This window comes from Peromyscus maniculatus, chromosome 1, assembly GCF_049852395.1.
Source record: "Peromyscus maniculatus bairdii isolate BWxNUB_F1_BW_parent chromosome 1, HU_Pman_BW_mat_3.1, whole genome shotgun sequence".
Taxonomy (NCBI): Eukaryota; Metazoa; Chordata; class Mammalia; order Rodentia; family Cricetidae; genus Peromyscus; species Peromyscus maniculatus.
The window spans coordinates 133,517,143-133,536,697 of record NC_134852.1 but is presented as its reverse complement, the minus strand read 5'-3'; the positions used below and the strand labels follow the sequence as shown (position 1 = coordinate 133,536,697).

Below are 19,555 nucleotides of genomic sequence, written 5' to 3'. Positions count from 1 at the left end.
AATAAGGAATATGGGTTAACTTAAAATGTAAGCATTAGCTAGTAACAAGCCTGAGCTATTGACAGAGCATTTATAAGTAACATTAAACCTCTAAGTCAATTATTTGGGAAGTGGCTATCAGATATTTGGGAACAGGAGGTTGCGACAAGAAACATCCAATTACACAAGAGCTGTAACCCCATCATGGGAACTTTTTTTTTTGTACAGATTACCTAATCATGTCCTCAAATCTCCATCTCCAAACACTACTGCCTTATGGCTTAGGATGTCAATATTTGAATTTGGGTTTGAGGGAAAGACAAATATCAAAACCAGAGCAATGCTCCAGCCAACAAGTGGCTACATTTGAGTATTCTTCAGAAACTCATGTGCCATGAGTTCATCTAAGAGTTATCTCCTTGTGAGTGAAGACCTCAGATTATCTCTTGCCTTACAGATACCTAAAATGTAAGCCAAGGTAACAGATGCCTCTGCATTCTCTAAGGCCATGACATAAGGCATTGCCAGAGGTTTCCCATTCTCTTCAGAATCCACATATCACTGATCATGATTAGTGAGCTTGTTTTGCATGGTGCCACTTGGGAGGCTGAGGAGAGAGGATCACAAGTTTAAAGTTAACCTGAGATATAAAAGGTCAGCCTGAGCTATGGAGAAAGACCTTGTCTCATAACAAATGAACATCGAACAAACTAACTAACTAACTAACTAACACTCTATAATACAAAATAAGCATTCACTGAAACTTCCAGTTGTGGCCAAGAGGTGTTTATAGGCTACTCCAAAACTCCCCGGTGTTGAACACTACTCTCATTTCCAAACCTTCCCAACCTTCACTTCACAGCTCCCAGTTATGCCTGCTGGGCACACACAGTCTCTACAATGCCACACAGCTCCCCTGATTATCTGCATAGACCAACAGGGAGACATCTTGAAAGCCCAGATCAGATTAGTTAGTCCATCTCCCCCTATGGTCCTCCCTTACCTGGCTGAGTACCTGCTGGTTAATTCTCCTGCTCCCTAGACGGCTCCAACATCATCAAAGGTTAGAGTTGTGAAAGCACCCATTGTGATACTATTTTTGAGGTTAAAATCCACTACTGACTTTAATATTTTCCTACCATCATTTGTCAGCAGGTAAGTAACTGTGTTGTTGTTGTTGTTGTTTTAATGTCAACTTATCACACATTAGAATCACCTAAGTAGGGAGCCTCACCTGAAGAATTGTCAGTGCAGTGGGAGGCAGCAACCAGAGCTGCCCCAAGACAGAGCAAGGTGTTCCTAGGGGGAGAGGAGGAGAGACAAGTTAGGCATAGCTAGAGACAGAGGACACTGCAGGAGGGAGCTGAGAGATTACTAGTGAGGAGCACACTTGAGGCAGCTGTGTTCGTCCCCTCAATCTCTCCCTTGCTTGCTCGGTATGGCTCCCGTGTCTGCAACAAAACCTATGGGCACACAAGAAAACACAGGCCCATCAAACAGTAACCTAAAACGACAGAACAGTTATGCAGTCTAAGGAAAACAGACATGTGGTGGCCTCCTTCATTCATACACCCAGCAGTTCCCAACCAAGGGAATAATATTCTCGTCTGCCCAGAGGCTGAACTAACAACAACATCCGATTCACCCTAAGACCTCCCCAAATTGCTGGATTCCACAAAACAGAACCAAACAGTACAACGACTGGTCTCAGTCTAAGATGCACATTAGCCAGCAATCCTTACTTTCGTTTTGTTTTCAATTTGGAAATTTGTGATGGTCGCAGACTGGGCTCCTGCCTAGGGTCTATCAAGTCTACTTTGGATTTGCTCCCACTGTGGGGGGCCTATCCCAGGTTAGTGACCATTGATTTGTGGCAGCCATGATCTCACGTTCCTCAGACTCCTAAGTCTTGGGGCCTCTCCATGATGACGAGCCCCGTGGCTGGGTCTCTCAGGAATCTTGCTGGGGCCTCTAAAAATGTGGAGTTTGAGACCACCAGGGAAAGACCCCACCAGACAAAACTTCTTACAATTTAAAAAATAAAAGTTTAGCCGGGCAGTGGTTGCGCACGCCTTTAATCCTAGCACTCGGGAGGCAGAGCCTGGTGGATCTCTGTGAGTTCGAGGCCAGCCTGGGCTACCAAGTGAGTTCCAGGAGAAGCACAAAGCTACACAGAGAAACCCTGTCTCGAAAAACCAAAATAAATAAATAAATAAATAAAATAAAATAAAATAAAAGTTTATTTTTATGGCAACTTCGCAACAACGGCCTCCTTTGATAATCTGATAGCTGCTACAAAAGGGGAAGACGGGAGCTGAGTTTTTAACAGACCATAACTGTCTTAACTCTGGGGGGTTTCTGCTCTATGAAGCATTATATTTTTTTGTTTTGTGGTTGCATTTTTGTTTGTTTGTTTCTGAGCAAGCAATGGTTAAGCAAAATTACGGAAGCAGAATGAGCATCTGATTAGTATTTTAGGATAATAATTATACAATAAATAGAACGGGGAATACTTTTGTGAAATGAGCCAGGTAGCTCTGAGATCAATCTCCTCTTTAGATTGCTGTCAAGACTCAACTGCTGACAGGTTTGACCTTAGGGTCGTGGTCTAGACATCTGGTGGTTAACAATCCTTAGGTTAAGAATAAGGTCCTGCTAACCTCTAAGTTCTTCTTTTATACACAGTAACTTTGTTTAAAATTGTTTGAAATGGAGCTAGTTTTAATGATTTGCTTTCATCTTTAACAAGTGGTAAAGAAGTATTTTAAAATGTATTCTTTATGATACACATATGATATGATAAGTAAATGCTTAATTTGCAAACCTCCTTTATACACCCAGGATGACCTAAAAATTCCTCAGGTAAGGTTTGCAAGCAGAAAAAGTTCTAGGTGCCCCTTTCTAAAGGCTCCTTGTGTCTCTAAGCACACAGCCTCCCCAGAGCTGAGCCCTGGCCTAGGAGTGAGCACATGAACTAATGAAGACCCTTCACCCTGAAATCTCCCAGCAGGCAATAAATCAGGTCATCTAACTCAGGCTGACTTAGGAGCCTTAGCTTGTCTGTGGTTGCTGCTCAAGAGAGACCTATTCTTTTCATTTGCAAGTAGAGTTTCCAACTTGAACAATGGAATGATTGTTCTTTTCTTCCTTTTACGTTAGTTTCTATATCCAGATACTGGACTTTTTCTATTTGAAAAACATCAGAATCCTTTTGAATCTCTTGTTTTTTTCCTGCAGTCGAATTTTTATCTTTCTACTGTGTTTTAAAAGTTATTATTATTATTTTTTTTTTTTTGAGATGGGATCTCATGTACCCCAGGCTGGTCTCCAACTCTGTATATAGCCAAGAATAACTTTGGATTCCCAGTGCTTCTCTTTCTACCTTTCAACTGCTGAACTGCAGGCCTGTATCACCATAGCCAATGGATATAGTGTTGAGGATCAAACTCAGAGCGCCCATGTCTGCTGGGCAAGCACTCTACCAACAGAACTACATTCCCAGCTGTGCTTCTTGAACTTTCTCTGAAAAGAACTGGGTATAAGAGAGACAGTTATTCACATGCCAGTTTTTAAGCTAACCCTGCCCCCCTTCTCTTCAAAGATTGGAGCAGGTGCATCTTACACTGCTTTTTATATTCAGTAATTTTTACCAATGTTTGCTCCTTCCTTGAGTGCATCTTTCTGACATTTGATTGGCACACCTTGGCTTGTAGGTCTGTGACAGCACTTAGTATTTTAGGATTAGCCACAGGGTCACTCCACTCTGTTGTTCCCTGAGGTGTTCCACTTTTTTCAGGTAGCTGTTTCTTTTGTGAATGCAAGGCATTTTTTTTTTTCCTCCTATGCTTGGCTATAAATTTTCTTTGGTTTTCTTAGAAGTATTTATTGAATTCCTTTGGAAGCTCTGAACGTCCCTTAGGCTTTTCAAATTTCCCTCTTCTTCAAGTGTATCACTTTGCTCTATCTTGTAAGTCTGTACTTTCAAAGGTCTATATTTAAGACTGTTTCTTTTGCACAGAGAAGAGTTCTTCCTGTGTCAAACCCCATCTGTTATTTTCTATAGGGCATCATAGTTTATTTAAGTTTTCAAATGTGTCTTCAAGTTCTTCAATTTGGGGGCTTGACTCTTCTTTTTGTTTGTACGTAGGCCAGTTAAAATGTTTATGTGTGTGTGTGATGTTGTGTGGGTACACATGTGCCACATGTGCACTTGAAGGTCAGAGGATAGCTTGCTGCAGTCAGTTCTCTGTTTCTATCATGTGGGTTCCAGGGACAGAATTCAGTTCGTGAGGTTTGACAGCAAGCATCTTTACGTGGTGAGCTAGCTAGCTCTCCTAATGTAGACCAGTCCAAGGTTTAGAGATCAGTGACTTCAATTCCTGAGCCACTTGGCTGAAAGATGATTTCTAACTCTTCCATCTTTGGTTCACAGTCACTGAGGTTTTCTGGATGCCTGTGGTTGATGGTTAAATTTGATCATTAGCAAATTTAACCCTGGCTTCTGTTCTGTTTACATTCATTTGATTTTTTTGTTGTTGTTGGTGGTGGTAGATTTCATTTTCTACCTACTAGCTCTTTCTTCAACACTGGAAGGCTGAGCAACACACCTCAAAGATCAGCTTCAGACTCACGTCTTAAACTTCATCTGTCCCACCAGGCGGTTGGTGGTGCATGCCTTTAATCCCAGCACCTAGGAGGCAAAAGCAGGCGGACCTCCGGGTTCAAGGCCAGCCTGGTCTATATAGTAAGTTTCAGGACAGCCTGGGCTACATAGAAAAGTTGTCTTGAAAAACCAAAACCAACCAACCAGCCAAACACACAAACAACAACAAAAAAAACCCCAACTTCATCTGTCAATGTTGTGACCAAACTGACATCCATGTCATCACTTGTAAAGCTACTACATGATTGGTACCAGTGTTGTGGGATATTTTGATTGCACTCTGACACTCCAGGGACTGATAATAAAGTTTACTTTGAATCAGAAGGCAGAGCTGCTGACCAAAATTAGCCATGGGGGTTTTGGAGGACCGAAGACATACAGAGTCACAGCAGGGAGTAAGGAGGGGCCCTTCTGGATTGAGAAAGGAGAGAGGAGGTCACTTACTGGTCGCTTTGCCACCTGTTTCTCTGACCAATCAGGTTCTTATCCCCTATCTGATTCCCGAGTTTTTATAAAGAATAATCAGATAATGCTTCACTACAACTGAATGAAAGCTGTACAGTGGTCTCTGAGACAGTGGCACATCTGTTTCTCATTGTTGTTTTACTGCTGACCTGGAATTTGTGATCCTCCTGTTTCAGCCTCCTGAATAGCTGAGATTTCAGGCCTGTGTCACCACAGCCGAGTTTCATGGTAGCATCTGAATGAAGTGACTCAGTGGCTGACACACATTTGGCAAAAATCCCCATCTGTCTTGCTTTAATAAGTCTTGTTGGGTGGGGTGGCACAAGCCTGTAATGCTAGCATCTGGCAGGTGGAGGTAGGAGGATCAAGAATTTCCTCCGATGCACGAGACTCCTTCTCAAAAACAAAGCCTTAGTCCGTCTTTCTGTTGTAACTAAGGTTGATGAGTTGCTGTTTGCTGCCTGACCCAAGGCTCCACACTTGAGAGTGGTGATTGCTACAGATTTTTAAGTTTCCTCTTCTTTGATCTCCAGATGTCCCCTGTATTACAGTTACTTTGCTCTCTGTTGTGAGCAAATGCTGGACAAGATGCAGTGTGAGGAAGGAAGGGCTCAGTCTGGCTTCCAGTTGGAGGGATGTCCACCTTGATGAGGACGGCACTGCAGTAGGGGTATGATCCTGCTTGTAGGCCACTCGCCTTCACAGTCAGAAAGCAGAAGTCCACGAAGGCTCTTGGTTCAGCTAACTTACCTCTTTTCATGCAGCCTGGGGCCACAGATCATGGAAAGTTGTGGCCCACATTTCCAGTGGGTCTTCCCATCTCAATTAACCTAATGTAGATAATTCTTCGAGGAGATTTGTCTCTAAGGTTTTTTTGTTTTTGTTTTATTTCTTCTTGGTTTTTCGAGACAGGGTTTCTCTGTGTAGCTTTGGAGCCTGTCCTGGAACTCACTCTAGTCCAGGCTGGCCTCGAACTCAGAGATCCGCCTGCCTCTGCCTCCTGAGTGCTGGGATTAAAGGTGTGCGCCACCACCGCCCGGCCAAGTTGACACTTTAAACTATCACATAGCTTGTGAAGGAAGCCATAGCCCACAGAACGCAGGGAATATTGTCTACACAGAGCCAGGGCTGCCAAGTAAGGTTGACATAGCTGCAGGTCATAAAACTCACCTGGTTCAATTGGAGCAATGTGAAATGATCTTCCACCAAGTTTCCCGGCCCCACTGTGCCTGGGGGGCTGGGAATCAGAACCCCTATGGTAATTTAAGTCAGCAGGGACTCAGAGACTCATCAGTGCAGGGGCCTAGTGAGGGTCAATCTCCTTTGGCTGTGGGCCTAGGTGTTTACTCTACAGGTGGCCCTCATCTGATTGATACTCCTCCTTTAGCCTTCCTCATGGACCAGTGAGCAGCTCCTGAAACGAGACGCAGGCCTCCATGACTCTCTCTCCTTATACTTTGCCCTTTGAGCAGGACAGAGGGCAAGGGGTATGGGTGTTGAGGGCCTGGAGCTCCTAGCAGGGCTGGTTCACCCCGCTTGATCTGGTTCGCTCCTGCTCTGCTGGGATATACCCTGGTCTGACCCACCGCTCTAAGTTCGGTCCACTCAGCTCAGCTTAACCTCACTTAGTTCGGTTCTGCTCGCCCTGCTTGGCTCGGCCTCACTCGACTAAGAACTCCCCTTCTAGTCGGCTTGGGTCAGCTCCTCTCTCTCTCTCTAGGCTGGCTCGGCTCCCGGGTCCGGCTGGGTGAGGCACCATCCCTCTGTGTTCCGCCTTGAGCAACCGGGCCCGGATCTACTAGGCTCACCCACGTTCTAGCAGGCCCTACTAGAGTAGCCACCCAGGTTGGGCTCTGTTCGTCCCTTCCCGCCAGGCTTTAGCTAAGAACGGCCTAGGTCCAGGGGCCCGGCAGGGCTTGGCCCTGCTCTTCTTGGCTGAGCCATGCTCGTCCAATCCCGATTGGCTCAACTCTTCCGCTGGACGATTTTCGGCTCGACCCATTAAGTTCGCCTAGTTTAGCTTGGTCTTGCTCCGCCAGACTTCTCCGGTTTCTGCCCGGCCCCGCACAGCTCGGCTCCACCTATCTGGTTTCGGCCCTGCTCGGTTCGGCTCCACCCACCTCCTCGGAGCCGCACTGGTCCCCGCCCCGTCTCGGGTTCAGTCTCACCTGCTCGACTCCACCTCTTTGGGTTCGGCCTTGTTCGGCTCGGCTCGGCCCCACTCGGTCAAGCAGGAGGGGAGGGCGGCGGCGCTGGAAGTGACGCGGCGAGGGCGGGGCCGAATTGTAGCCTCCGTCGCCGCCTCCCGGGCCGGGAAGCGATGTAGGAACCGCCAGACGGTCCTCAGCTCTCCCCGGCCCGAGCCCCGCGGCCTGCCGCCGCCGCCGCCGCCGCCGCCGCCATGAAGAAGCAATTCAACCGCATGAAGCAGCTGGCCAACCAGACCGTCGGCAGGCGAGTGCGCGGGGCGCGCCGGCGGGGGGCGCGCGGGGGGGCGGGCCGGTTCTGCGCGCGAGGAGCCGGGGAACGGGGAGAGGAGCCGGGCGCGGCCCGGCCTGGGCCAGCGGGGCGGGGGTCTGCGCCAAGCTGCGGCTTGGGCGCTGCCCATTGTCCGGTCCAAAGGAACATCGCCCTCGGGGGACCCACGCGAGCCTCTACTCCTCCCTGTCCCCGCCAGCCCGAGCTCGCCGCCTGCTGCGAAAACTCCGCAAACTTGTGTTCCCAACGCAGTGCCAGGCGCGCAGCTTTAGGGGCGGCGTTCCCAGGCTCTCCCCGCCGACCTGCTGTTGCAGCTTTCCTTCCAGAGAGCTTGCTGGTCACAGGGAACTGGAGGATTGTTAGGCCAGTGAAGTTCAGTCTCCCTGTGAAGAATCGAGACGTGCAATCTCAAAATCTAGACGATTGGGAACTTGTTGCGAGTTCTTGACGTTTAGAAGTTTGGAAAGGGAAAAGGTTGTCTTTTCTCACCTTGGATGTGGAAACATATTTTGTATTTCTTTGATACTGCATGAGTGCTAGACAGGAAACATTGATTTTTTTTTTTAAATGAAAGAATACAGGAGGGACTGTAGATTAGTAGGCTGTAGAACAGGAACAATTTGCGGTTTTTAGAGCTTTAGGAGGCTGTTGTCATGTGCTGTGCTATCTGGAACAAATATTTCAAGGTCTTGCAGGGCGGATAGCTGTGCTCAACCAATTTGCTCTTTATTCTGCACGGAGATAGATGAATTTTTCATAGCTCTCGCTCTTTCCCTCCTCCTCTGACAGTTAAGGGGAGTTTGGTTTGGTTGAAGCACGTGAGACACTTCTTTTTTTATGTGTAGGAAAATACTTTTACTTCCTCTTGAGTTTTCTAAATTTGCTTTTTAGAATGTTTCATTTCCCTCAACTCTCTGCTAAGTTTTGTTTCGGAGTTTCAAAAAAAAAAAAAAATCCCCATCATGTAGTCTTGGTATGCATTACCCTTTATCCAGAATCCCTGCCCCTTAAATCCAGACATGCCTACTTTTCTGTTGAGTGTAGAATTAAAGAAAGAGGAAAATCAAGGCAAAGAATTCTAATGGCTCAGACAGGAAACATTATGAAAAGTGATAATTTTGTGTGTGTGTGTGTGTGTGTGTGTGTGTGTGTGTGAATTTCATACCCCTTTCAGAGTTCTCAGCACTATGCATGGTGGAATCAAAACTTAGTGAATACCAAGATATATTATTTGTTAGATTCTTATTTATTTATTAGGTTTTTTATTGTGTGGGACAAGGGACAATTGCTGTTTTACGTCAAGTTCTGGGAGCTTTCTATCTTGAAAGCCGTGTAGGGTTCTGTGGGCTCCTGCTTCCCCCTAGACTCCCATCCTACTTTCACATTCCAGGCATCCCTACCCGCTTTCAGTTTCCACGGGAGGCCTCTGTTTCTTGTGCAGTATCCTCTTCCTGGACATCCGGGACGCCTCTCTCACCACACCTCGCTGACAGATACTTCTTGCTCATTCCTCAGGCCTCTCAGTGATAGTCTCTGTGCCCCAGGAAGATCCTTGGTGTCCCCGATGGGCACTGTCATAATACCATGCACTGCCTGCTTTCCTGTAATCCAACTGCCTCTCTACCTGCTTGTGTCGGCTCTTTGACTGAGCACCCTGAGAGTCTTCCCTGTGGGTCTTTGATTCCCAAGATCTGTGACTCCTGTCCCATGCATGACAGATGGCCTGTTGAAATTGTTAATTCCAGGAGTCTAGCTCTGACTACGTTGCCTGGTGCTGTGGGATTAAGTATGGGAAAATGTGAACAGGATAGAGTCGTGGTGATTCATACTGGGGACAGTAATTCTGGCCCTGACCTTTGACTGTTTGAAAATCTTTATTGCTAGATGCCAGTGGAAGCTGCAGCTATTGCAGCTCTGAGGGTGTGGCAGCTATGAGACTCAAGTCAGAACATCTGTTTTTACTGGGGAGAAAACCTGTTGCTCTCTTGCTGTTGATTTCCTAGATCTTTCTGTGTGCGTGTGCATGTGCGTGCTCGTGTGTGTGTGTGTGTGTGTGTGTGTGTGTGTGTGTGTGTGTGTGTGTGTGTTCCTATTTAAGTAACCCTAAGGGGTAGAAAGAAAAATGGAGGACAGAGTTGAGAATTATCATTGCATGGGGAGCCAGATGATGGGTAGGCACCAGAAGCAGATATGGGTGTATTTAGGTTAAGATCAATGCCTTTTCTAGCACAGATTTCTCTCAGCTGTGATCTGTATAGAGAAGGAATTTATACATGTGAATGCCCACCGATAGTTTGTCAGTTTGTAGAATTCTAGATGGTACCTTGCAGTGAGGTATTCCTGTGGGGTGGAATGCTCGTAACTCCACCATGAAGTTTCATGGGGCAGCACGGAGATGATTAGTAATGCCTAGAAAGAATGAGCTATCATGACGTAATTTGTGTACAGAGGATGGGTGAGTCTGTTGGCTATGTGAGCAAGGTTTATGAGGTGGTCTCATGATGAGGGTGCTGTAAAGAAGAGTAGTGGGGAAAGTTGTTTTTGCCCACCTGCTCTGTGGTGAGTCAGATATCCAGTGAACTCGGAGGCCACACTGCACACCACTGTGTGATATTAAAGAATCAGATAAATAAAAGATTTCTGCCCTGGAGCTGCTCAGTAGATATATGGAGGAGATAGGCAAGCCCCAAATAACTGTAAACATAAGATAAGCACTTTCAAAAGGATGGCAAGTACACAGAGGAGAACCTGTCTGCCCCTGGAGGGAGGAGGCCACAGAAGCTGCACACTGGAGATGGGAGCAGAGTCTTCTGTTTTCCTTCCACCTTCAAGTACTGCTTTCAGATTTTCTTGCAAGGATTAGGTCTCTTCTGGTGATGAGAAAACACAATTCAAGGTGCCTGAGGGGAAAGGAATTCATCAACTTGTGAGCGGGAGTCCAGACATAGCACAGCTTTTGTTGAGACAGTCTCACTGGATAGCCCAGAATTCCCAGTCCTCCTGCCCCAGCCATACCAGTGCTGGATTTGGGGGCATCCAGGAGGGTTTACTCTTTAGACAGGCTGGGTTCACAGACTTCCATTATCCTCAGTGCAAGTCTCCGAGGAAAAGAATACTTTGTGACTGTGGCCAAAGTCCCGGGATTGGCTCTGTTTCTGGGTCACATGCCTTTCCTGGGAAATGGAATGGACTCAACCCCACCCAAACAGAGAGTGTAGGAGTGCCAGTTCCCCAAAGTAAACTGGGGTGCTGTTACCAGCAGCGGAACAGGCAGACACTGATTAGGTAAGCAAGAAAAACCCCATAGGGCTTTTTCAGTTTTGCTATGGTAACGGAGAATGCCTCTCCGTGGGAAACTCTCTGCTTCAGCTAATCTAGTGGAGGCAGATGGTGCATGAGGGGCTCAGGATGGTGGTGGTGGTGGGGAATGTTGTCTGGAGTAGAGGAGGCTGTACAGGAGGATAAGAAGTATGAAGTTAGGAGATGCATGTGTCAAGAGCAGACCTGGAGGGCTGTAACTAGGAGTGCATCCCTGGCAGAGAGTCTGCCCTGGTGGCAGTTGGTCTGAGTGTTTTCATTTGGTAAGTCAAGGTTACAAACCTAGGTGTCTCGAGGGCCAGGGAAGAATTGCAGAGAACCTGAAGGCATGTTCCACTAAGGGGCATCTACGGGCATGTGGGTCCCAACCTCTGGAGTTCTCAGGACGATGCCTAAAATGTAAATTTTGGTGAACATTAGATGGCATTTAACTCAGGTTAAGCAAGCACTGTAGTATTACATGACACTACACAAAATTTTTTTAGGCTAGATGTGATCTGTGGCTCTGTGTTAGGAGATGCCTCAGAGGACCTGGTTTCTTCTTTACCCGATAGCATGGCATCGTTGATTCTCTGGCTTTGTTGGAGAGCTCATTTTCATTTGCTGAGGTCTTTAATAGGGCCACAGTAATCATTTCGCCTTCCTGCAGTGTGACTTACCAAGGGCTGTGCCTCGATGTTTGGCCTGGTTCTCCCCCATGGCGCCTGCCATTTATATTTTATGAAGGAGGACAAATGACTCGCCAGGTTGGCACAGCTAAGTGACCCACACAGGACGCGGTGTGGGCCTTCTGCCCCTGCAGCCCCTTTACTTCTGACCACAGAACTCAGGCTGCCTTTTCACCAGGAAAGGTGTCATAAGAACAAACATCTTCCATGATCATTAAGCCAGCGCACTTCTCATGAGGAACTCCACTGCATTCTCCCAGCAGCTAGCTCTGGAGCGATGTTGTTTATTCCTGATTTAACAATAAGGAAGACAGAGATCAAAGAGGTCATGGAGCTGGTACATGATGGAGTTGTGGATCCAAACTAGGTGTCTGATGTTGAAGTAGATATATATGGTGCTTCATTCATCTTCAGAGCTGCCTCCATCAAATCTTGGAAGCTGTGATGTTGCTGTAATTCAGTGGCTCTCAACCTGAGGCTGTGTTTCCTCATGGGACACTGGTCCATATCTGGAGGCTTTTTTAGAGGCTTTGCTGAGGGCAAGTGCTGTACCCTGAGCCATATTCCAGCCTTCTTGGTGGTCATGACTTGGGTAGGTGGGGCCAGTGTTGCTGCTAGCATCTTCTGCGGGCATTTGGTGGGTTGAGATTATGAGTCCTCCTGAACAGCGCCAACAACAAGGAATTGTGCAGTACCAGCTGCATTAGTGCTGAGGCTTAGAAACCTGACTTAGTCCTCTTGAGTGTTCTGGCTACATGAATGGTCACAGCCAAAGATGGCAGACTGTCAGCTTGCAGGTCATAGATGTATTCTGTTTGCTTTAGTCAGTGCTTATTCATTTATTGTCAACGTTAAAAAAAAATTGGTACTTTTCATCTGAGAAATATGGATCTCATTCTTCTTCTAGAAGAATCTTGGACATTCTGTCAGTATTGAATATCCCTGTTTGTACAGGTCCTGGAGCAAGCCACAGCTTTCATATTGGGGTAGGCATCAGCTCCCTGTGTGCGTAGCCCATGGCTCGTGGGCTTTACCTCTTTATATTCCTTGCTGACCTCGTCCTGATCATTGAGATCTAAAAACCCTCTCTAGGAGCAGAAGTAGCTGTCCATTACAGGAGCAGGAATTCACTTTAGCCCAAGTGCATGGCTACCTGCTGATCTCACAGTGGTCCCCTGGTACCATGTTGTGTAGAACTTCTCTGTGAAGCAACGCTTCCTGTGCATGCCTATCATATACTAGCTCCTTGCTTTGCCTGCCATAACACTCTACCCTTCACTGACTTAACAGCCTCTTCCCTCTCCTTGGGTTTCACTCTACCTCTCCCCCAGAGATCTCTGAACAGGGTACCCGAGCTAGGTACTGAGCCCAGTGGCTTCCATCTAGCCTCTGATATAGCAGAAGTGGGGGAAAGATCCACATCTGGGTATCTTCTTAATTGGATCATCTGAGGCTACCTTGGGTGGGTTGCAGGTTGCAGAATTCTAGAATGCTAGACTGTTTATTGACAGGTGTATGAAAACCCACCCCCTTCCGGAGAGGGGTGTAAAAAAATAGCCACAGAAGGATGGTCACCTAGCATTAACTTTATTTATGACAGCAACATGGGACTCTGTTATGAATCACCCCCATGACAGAAGTTCCTGGTGCGAGGCAGAACCCTCCATGGTTTGCAGTTGCCATGCAGGGTGCACCATGCCAGACTATGGAATACTTTGTATGTATCATTCTGTTTCTCAAACGTAGGTGGATACCATGGTAACCAAGTAAAAATCCATTGAATCAAGTTATTACATTCCGTCTACTCTGCGTGTAATTTCCTGAAGGCCGAAGGACCCACATTTACAGATGTGAAACCCTTGAGGCCTTTGTTTTTGTTTTGACAAAGGGGTCTTGCTGTATAGGACCAGTGCGGCCTTGAACTCTTGATCTTTCTACCTCAGCCTCCTAAGTGCTGTGATGACAGGCATGCCTTCATGTCTGCTTCAGACGAGTTTCAGAATTCAGAGCTTTCCAGTCTCTGGAGAAGTAGTGTGCATATATGCTGGTGTTACAGGTAACCTCCAGCTGAGTCTGGGGTAACAGCTTCAAACCCAGCGTGCATCTGTAGCAAAACGTGTGTATATAATTACCCCAAAGGATATATAAAAATGTAGCTGCCATGGTAGCTTCTTGTCATCACAGGTCAAGTTTATAGTCAGTGAGTTTCAAGTATACCTGGTGAGTTTCAAATTTATTTTAATTTTTGCTCCCCCACCCCCATGAAAAGGATTGTGGATCTATTTTAGTTGTAGTAATGTACCTATGTGAATGTCTGTAAGTCTTTTAAATAATGTCTTCCATACTCCAAGAGATCGGAAACTACAATTAATAGTATATGAGCAGGGATTGCAGATTCAAGTGGCAGGACAGATACAGGAATGAAGTGGGAGGTGGGTGTGAGAACGGGGGATGGTGGGACTGTTGAACACTTACCCGTTAAATGAGGCGGTTACTTTCTAGCTCCAGCCACTTGTTGCCTTGGTGAGTGTACATCTAGTTTAGCCGCATCTCCTTTTTTAAAAAAGAGGGACAAACATATTTTGTAAGTATGTGCTCCTGTGCATATAAGTGTGTACCACATGTGTGCAGGCGCCTTCAGAGGTCAGAAAAGGCATCAGATCCCCTGGAACTGGAGTTACAGATGGCCATGAGCCACCATGTGGGTGCCAAGAACTAAACCCAAGTCTTCAGCAAGAGCAGCAAGTGGTCTTACCTCCCAAGTTGTCTCTCCAGCCCCCTCACACCTCACTTTGTGGACCAGGCTGGCCTCAGACTCACAGAGATTTGCCTGTCTCTGCCTCCCGCATGCTTTTAACACCTCCCATTTTTAGTGATGCGCCAGAATGCTGATTTTCTTGTAAAGTTTTATGATACTTAAGGGTTAACAACTAAAAAGAAAAAAAAAAATCTATCCATGTAAGCCAAAGAAAACATATCTGCAAACTTTATCTGGCCTTAGGCCGTCTGCTTTGACCTCTAGCCTAGAGACTACTGCTTGGGGCATGAAAAGTTGTTGTTGGTGGTATAGTGGCTGATTTGTTAGTCATTATTATTTTTTACGTATGTTATTCTTATATAAAATATCTTGTACTAAGAAGAAAACAAAAGTGTTGGTAAGTATTTTATTTTAGAGCTGCCTTACTTCCTAGCCAGTCAGATATTTTCCTTTTAATCCACCAGTTGGACGTAATGTTATTTATGAAATGAAAAGCTTGCTTTAAAAAGAGGAGCCCTTGGAGCTGGAGAGAGGGCTCGGACCTTAAGAGTACTTGCTGCTCTTCCAGAGGACTGGGTTCCTAGTACTGAAATGTCTGCTCACAGCTGTCTGTAACTCTACTTCCAGGGGATCCAGTACCCTCTTCTGGCCTTGAGGCACTGCACACACATGATGTACATACATACATACATACATATGTACATACATACATGCATGCATACATGTAAGCAAAGCATTCATAGACATAAAAAAAATCTTTAAAAATGAGAAGCCCTTTAAAACCAAAAGGATGAGTTAAGAAAGGTGGTTGTGAGCCGGCGCATGCCTTTAATCCCAGCACTCGGGAGGCAGAGGCAGGCGGATCTTTGTGAGTTTGAGGCCAGCCTGGTCTCCAAAGTGAGTTCCAGGAAAGGCGCAAAGCTACACAGAGAAACCCTGTCTCGGAAAAAAAGAAAGAAAGAAAAAGAAAGGTGGCTGTGTTATGCTATTCCTACCTTTCCAGGACCATAATGGTCTAAGTAGCACTGCCCACTCCTTGTATACTTGTCACTGGGTACCTTTAGGATGGTCCAGGATGCTAACATTCTCAGATGCTCAGGTCTCATTAAAAATGTCATACTGTTTGTGTCTAGCCATTGCTATTGTCTACGTACTTTAAATCACCTCTGGATTACTTAGTATAACTAGTACATTGTAAATACTATATAAACAAATGTTACACTGTATATTTTAGGGAATAATGGTAAAGGAAAAATCTGTTTAGGACGAAAGCAATTTTCCCCCAAATATCTCTTACCCAGGTTGGTTGAACCCGCTGATGGGAATACAGAGGAGGCCAACTGTGCTGGCCCCAGGAAGCGCTGTTGGTCTCTTCTCTTCTCCCCCATCCCCTGGGTGACCTCAGCCCGTCACCCGCACCTCTTGGTTGATGGGTTGCAGTTTTATGCTCCGGGCCTAGCACCACCACCCCACTGCTGTCGCTCCATCTTAGTCTTGAACATTCTGGCTAAGTGCGCTGCAAAAACTGAGCTCACTCTGACCTTCATCCTTAAATTCTCCTCCTTTTCGTAACTTCCCTGCACCATGGGTCACCGGACTTGCCTGCAGGCTGAGTCTAATCCATCCTGCTTTGTCAAAGAAGGCCTTTTGCAACTAGCCCAGTCACACACTACAGTAGGAGGGTTGAGTAATTAGAAAGATGCCCTGGGTGGCCCTCAGAACCAGAGAGTTTACGGTGAGTTTGCTGGGCTGGGGATGCAGCTCACTAGTGGAATGCTGGTGTGGCATTTGGGAGGCCCAGAGTTCTGTCCCCAGTGACCATAAAACAGAACAAATTTTTTTCTTCCTTCCTCAAGGACGTGAATGCCACCATAACCTCTCGCCATTTTGCAAGTCCTGTTTTCCCCTACATTTTATACCCTGCTGTCACTGTCATGGGCTTCCTAGTCTTTTGTTTTTTGAGACAGGTTTTCCCTGTGTAGCCGTGGCTGTCCTGGAACTTGCTCTGTAGACCAAGCTGGCCTTGAACTCACAGAGATCCCTCTGCCTCCCGAGTGCTGAGACCAAAGGCGTGTGCCACCACCACCCGGCCAGCTTCCTGTTCTTATCCTCTCACATGGTTTCTGCTCTTGATGGGCATCCTTCCTGTCACCTTGGTCAGCCTCTCAGTTTTCACCTGGACTGAAGATTGTCTTTCAATTAGTGTTGCTGGCTTACAGGACGCAGCAGTGAATTGTGTGGAGCAGTGTGTTCTGGACTAGTTTGAGTCTAAGACAAATTCGAGAAGATAGAACAGATCTGGGGAAAACTTGTGTGCCAGATGAGAAACTGTTGAGTAGGTAGATCCCAGCTGCTGCCAAAGGAACGAGAGACTGTTTGAAAACAGTGTCCGGCTCTTCCAGTTATTGTGACGGCTGGTGATTCGTTGATTGCAGGGTTTGGAATTGTTCGTGGGTGCTGACTGTAGAAGTTGTTCTCTCTTCCACGACCCTTCCTTCAGTTTTCCTTTTTCGGTGTCTGCCTTATCAGAGATGCCCTTTGGTCTCGCCGTCCATTTGATCTCTCCTTTAATGATTTATTAGCATTTCTTCTGTACTTTCTCATATTATTTCACACGAGTCAGTCAGATGTATGCTCATAAATGCCTTAAGTCATAAATCATAGAGCAAGTCAAGAGGGACTCAGGTGAACACAAATATTTATATCAACAAATGTTGAGAGATGCATGGAGATTCTTCCAGCTACCTGTCACCTGTCAGGGTAAACATTTAGAAATCCACCAGCTTGGATTTCACATGGTCATCGGATCCTTGCAGATGTATGGACTGGAGTGGCTGATTAAAACCAAACCCAGCCGTACCTGGAGGAATACACCAGAGTATTTTGCTCACTGCGTATGGGGGTGCTGGGATTGAGAATGGTGGGTGTAGCACAGGGGTCTCTGACATGTGCCTGGGGGGAGGGTACGTGTTCAGTTAGGGCTTCTCTGGATACAGAACACCTGGGCATCCTGATGACAGGCTGATGGCGATAGTAAGTGACAACAGAATTGCAGCAGCAGGTCAGAGATAAACGTAGGGGACCTGACACTGTCTGTTCTGTCCTTTAATCTCTTCTGCTTATACATCAGAAAGACAGCTGTGTCTGCTTCTTAGCATCTTGTTTTCAGGTCCCTCGGGTAGAGGATGGCTGTTGGCGCGCACTGACAGTCCATCGGTATAGTGTAGCTTGCCTCTTGAAAGGTTTCAGAAACATTAGCATTGCTGTGACCTTCCCCCGCCTTTTTTTTTTAACCTGGTGTTGACTGATTACATCTTTCCTCCAAAGAGAAATGTGGTTGCTCATTGAAATTCTCTCGTGTTATTATTGTATTTATCGTAGTGCACTTTAAAATTTTTTGTACTTGTTTTTTTTATAAAAATATCTTCAATAATTTCATACATATATATACTGGATTTTGGGTCATTATTACTCCCATTACCCTCTCTCGCTCCTCCTCCCCTCCCAGTGAACCCCCTCTTTTCAATAAACCCCACCCCCTACTTTCATAACTTTTGTGTGACCCACTGAGTTTAATTATGATCGTTTGCACGCGCAGGAATAGGTTAAAAAGAATGATATCCCCTCTGCCAGTAGCCATTAACTGCCCACAGTACTTCAGTGGTGAGTGGGGCCTCACAAACTCCTCCCCATGCATGATGGTGATTGGCCCAGTTTGCAGCAGGTTTATACCTCTCTTCAGATCATTGTAATACCCTCATTGTATTTGCATTTGGGGATGTTAAGTTAATAATGTCCCCCCTGAACTCCCAGATGTCAAGATGAAAATACAGTCTGGGACCACCACCACCAACCCCTGGAGACAAGCGGTGTTGGTGGCTTGTGCCTCTTGGTAACCTGTCATTAATTTCCTTTTCCAATTTGAAAAGGCCATGGTTTGCCGACGACGACCACAGTCAGATTGAGGGGCCCTTCTGTGTGTAGCTCAGAAAGTGAAGATGCTTTGGGGCTTGAAGTCTGGGAGCAGATGTGGCTGGGATGTGCAGGAGAGTGGCTAGGAGGCTGTGGCGCCAGGCTGAGAGGTGACGCCAAGCAGGCCTACGGTGAAGGCACCTCAGACTGATGGGAAAACAGTACTACAGTGTGCAGGCTGCGGGAGAGGGACAGGGCGAGCCGAGGACATCGAGGCACAGTTGGCTGCTCCTTGCTGAAATAGGCCTCGGGGTGACTCTTCACCTCTGTGTTGTGTGTCTGATACCCCCTCCTCTTTCTTACATGTTCTTTGGGTCTTCTGCTGGCCCTCCTTCCTCCCACTGCTTCAGGATCTGCTGATGTATGAGGGCCAGTTCTGCACTGTCTCAGTAACTGGTGGTCATAGTCTGGTGTATTGATTTTCAGTCTGGGTTTAGCCAGTCCTGTTCATACGATCATTTTCCAGACCCTCCCCCCTAATTTTTGTTTAAAAAGTATGCCGATAATGCTTCTTTTCTAGCCTCTAGGGAATTTAAAATTCTGATTGTTTGGAGATTCATTCATTAAAATATTAATTGGGCCAGGTGTGGTAGTGATTCATGCCAGAATCCCAGGACATGGGAGACAGAAACAGGAGGATGGTGAATTCCAGGCAGCCTGAGCTAGTGACAACTTGTCTGAATAATAAAATAAACCAATAGTAATATTTATTGGGTACCTACTCTGTTTAAGGCCCTATTGGTACAAAAGTAAATTAATTTATTTTCCAGAAATGTATGGTTTAATAATCTGTGGGCTGAGCCTGAAGGAGACTTGATAGAGGCAGAAAGTCTACCTGGGGCCATAGGGTGATTGGGCATGGTGGTGCTTTTATATATACAGACTTTTATGTGCTTTCCATGTGTTTTCTTTTTTTTTTTGCTTTTGTTTTTGTTTTTTTGAGACAGGGTTTCTCTGTGTAACCACCCTGGCTGTCATGGAACTTGCTCTGTAGGCCTCGAACTCACAGAGATCTGCTCGCCTCTGCCTCCTGAGTGCTGGGATTAAAGGTGTGCACCACCACCAGCAGGTGTTTTCTTATTTCTTGAGGACCTTACTACTTTTATTGGTTAACATGAGTGGTGTTAATGTGCTATGTATATTTGACTAGTTACAACTGATCATTTTATTATATCTTTGGTTCACTAATATGTATGTATGTATGTATACACATACATACATATACATCGTCTGTTGTTTATGTTTTTTCTTCGG

At 46.2% G+C, this 19,555-nt stretch overlaps 2 protein-coding genes across 13 annotated transcripts in view; one reads left to right on the top strand and one right to left on the bottom strand.

Annotated features, from left to right (window-relative positions):
• The window catches only part of Lcmt1 (leucine carboxyl methyltransferase 1), a 68,814-nt gene extending 61,399 nt beyond the window's left edge, over positions 1 to 7,415 (bottom strand). The window contains exons 1-3 of one of the 3 annotated variants that reach the window (XM_076551844.1): positions 7,276 to 7,412; positions 6,278 to 6,521; positions 1,214 to 1,278 (exon numbers count right to left, since the gene is read on the bottom strand). The gene's annotated coding sequence lies outside the window, so the exon portion shown is untranslated. Of the gene's footprint in view, positions 1 to 1,213; positions 1,279 to 6,277; positions 6,522 to 7,275 lie in introns of those variants that run through there. The other 2 variants (XM_076551846.1, XM_076551849.1) reach the window with 2 other exon arrangements.
• Positions 7,415 to 19,555, top strand: part of Arhgap17 (Rho GTPase activating protein 17) — an 87,775-nt gene continuing 75,634 nt past the window's right edge. For 9 of the 10 annotated variants that reach the window (XR_013044713.1, XR_013044710.1, XM_076551818.1 and 6 more), the window contains exon 1: positions 7,417 to 7,561. Coding sequence is in view for 7 of the 10 variants with exons in the window: in XM_076551818.1 (XP_076407933.1) it covers positions 7,509 to 7,561 (53 nt within the window). In the remaining 3 variants the exon portion in view is untranslated. Of the gene's footprint in view, positions 7,562 to 19,555 lie in introns of all 10 variants that reach the window. The other variant, XM_076551839.1, reaches the window with a different exon arrangement.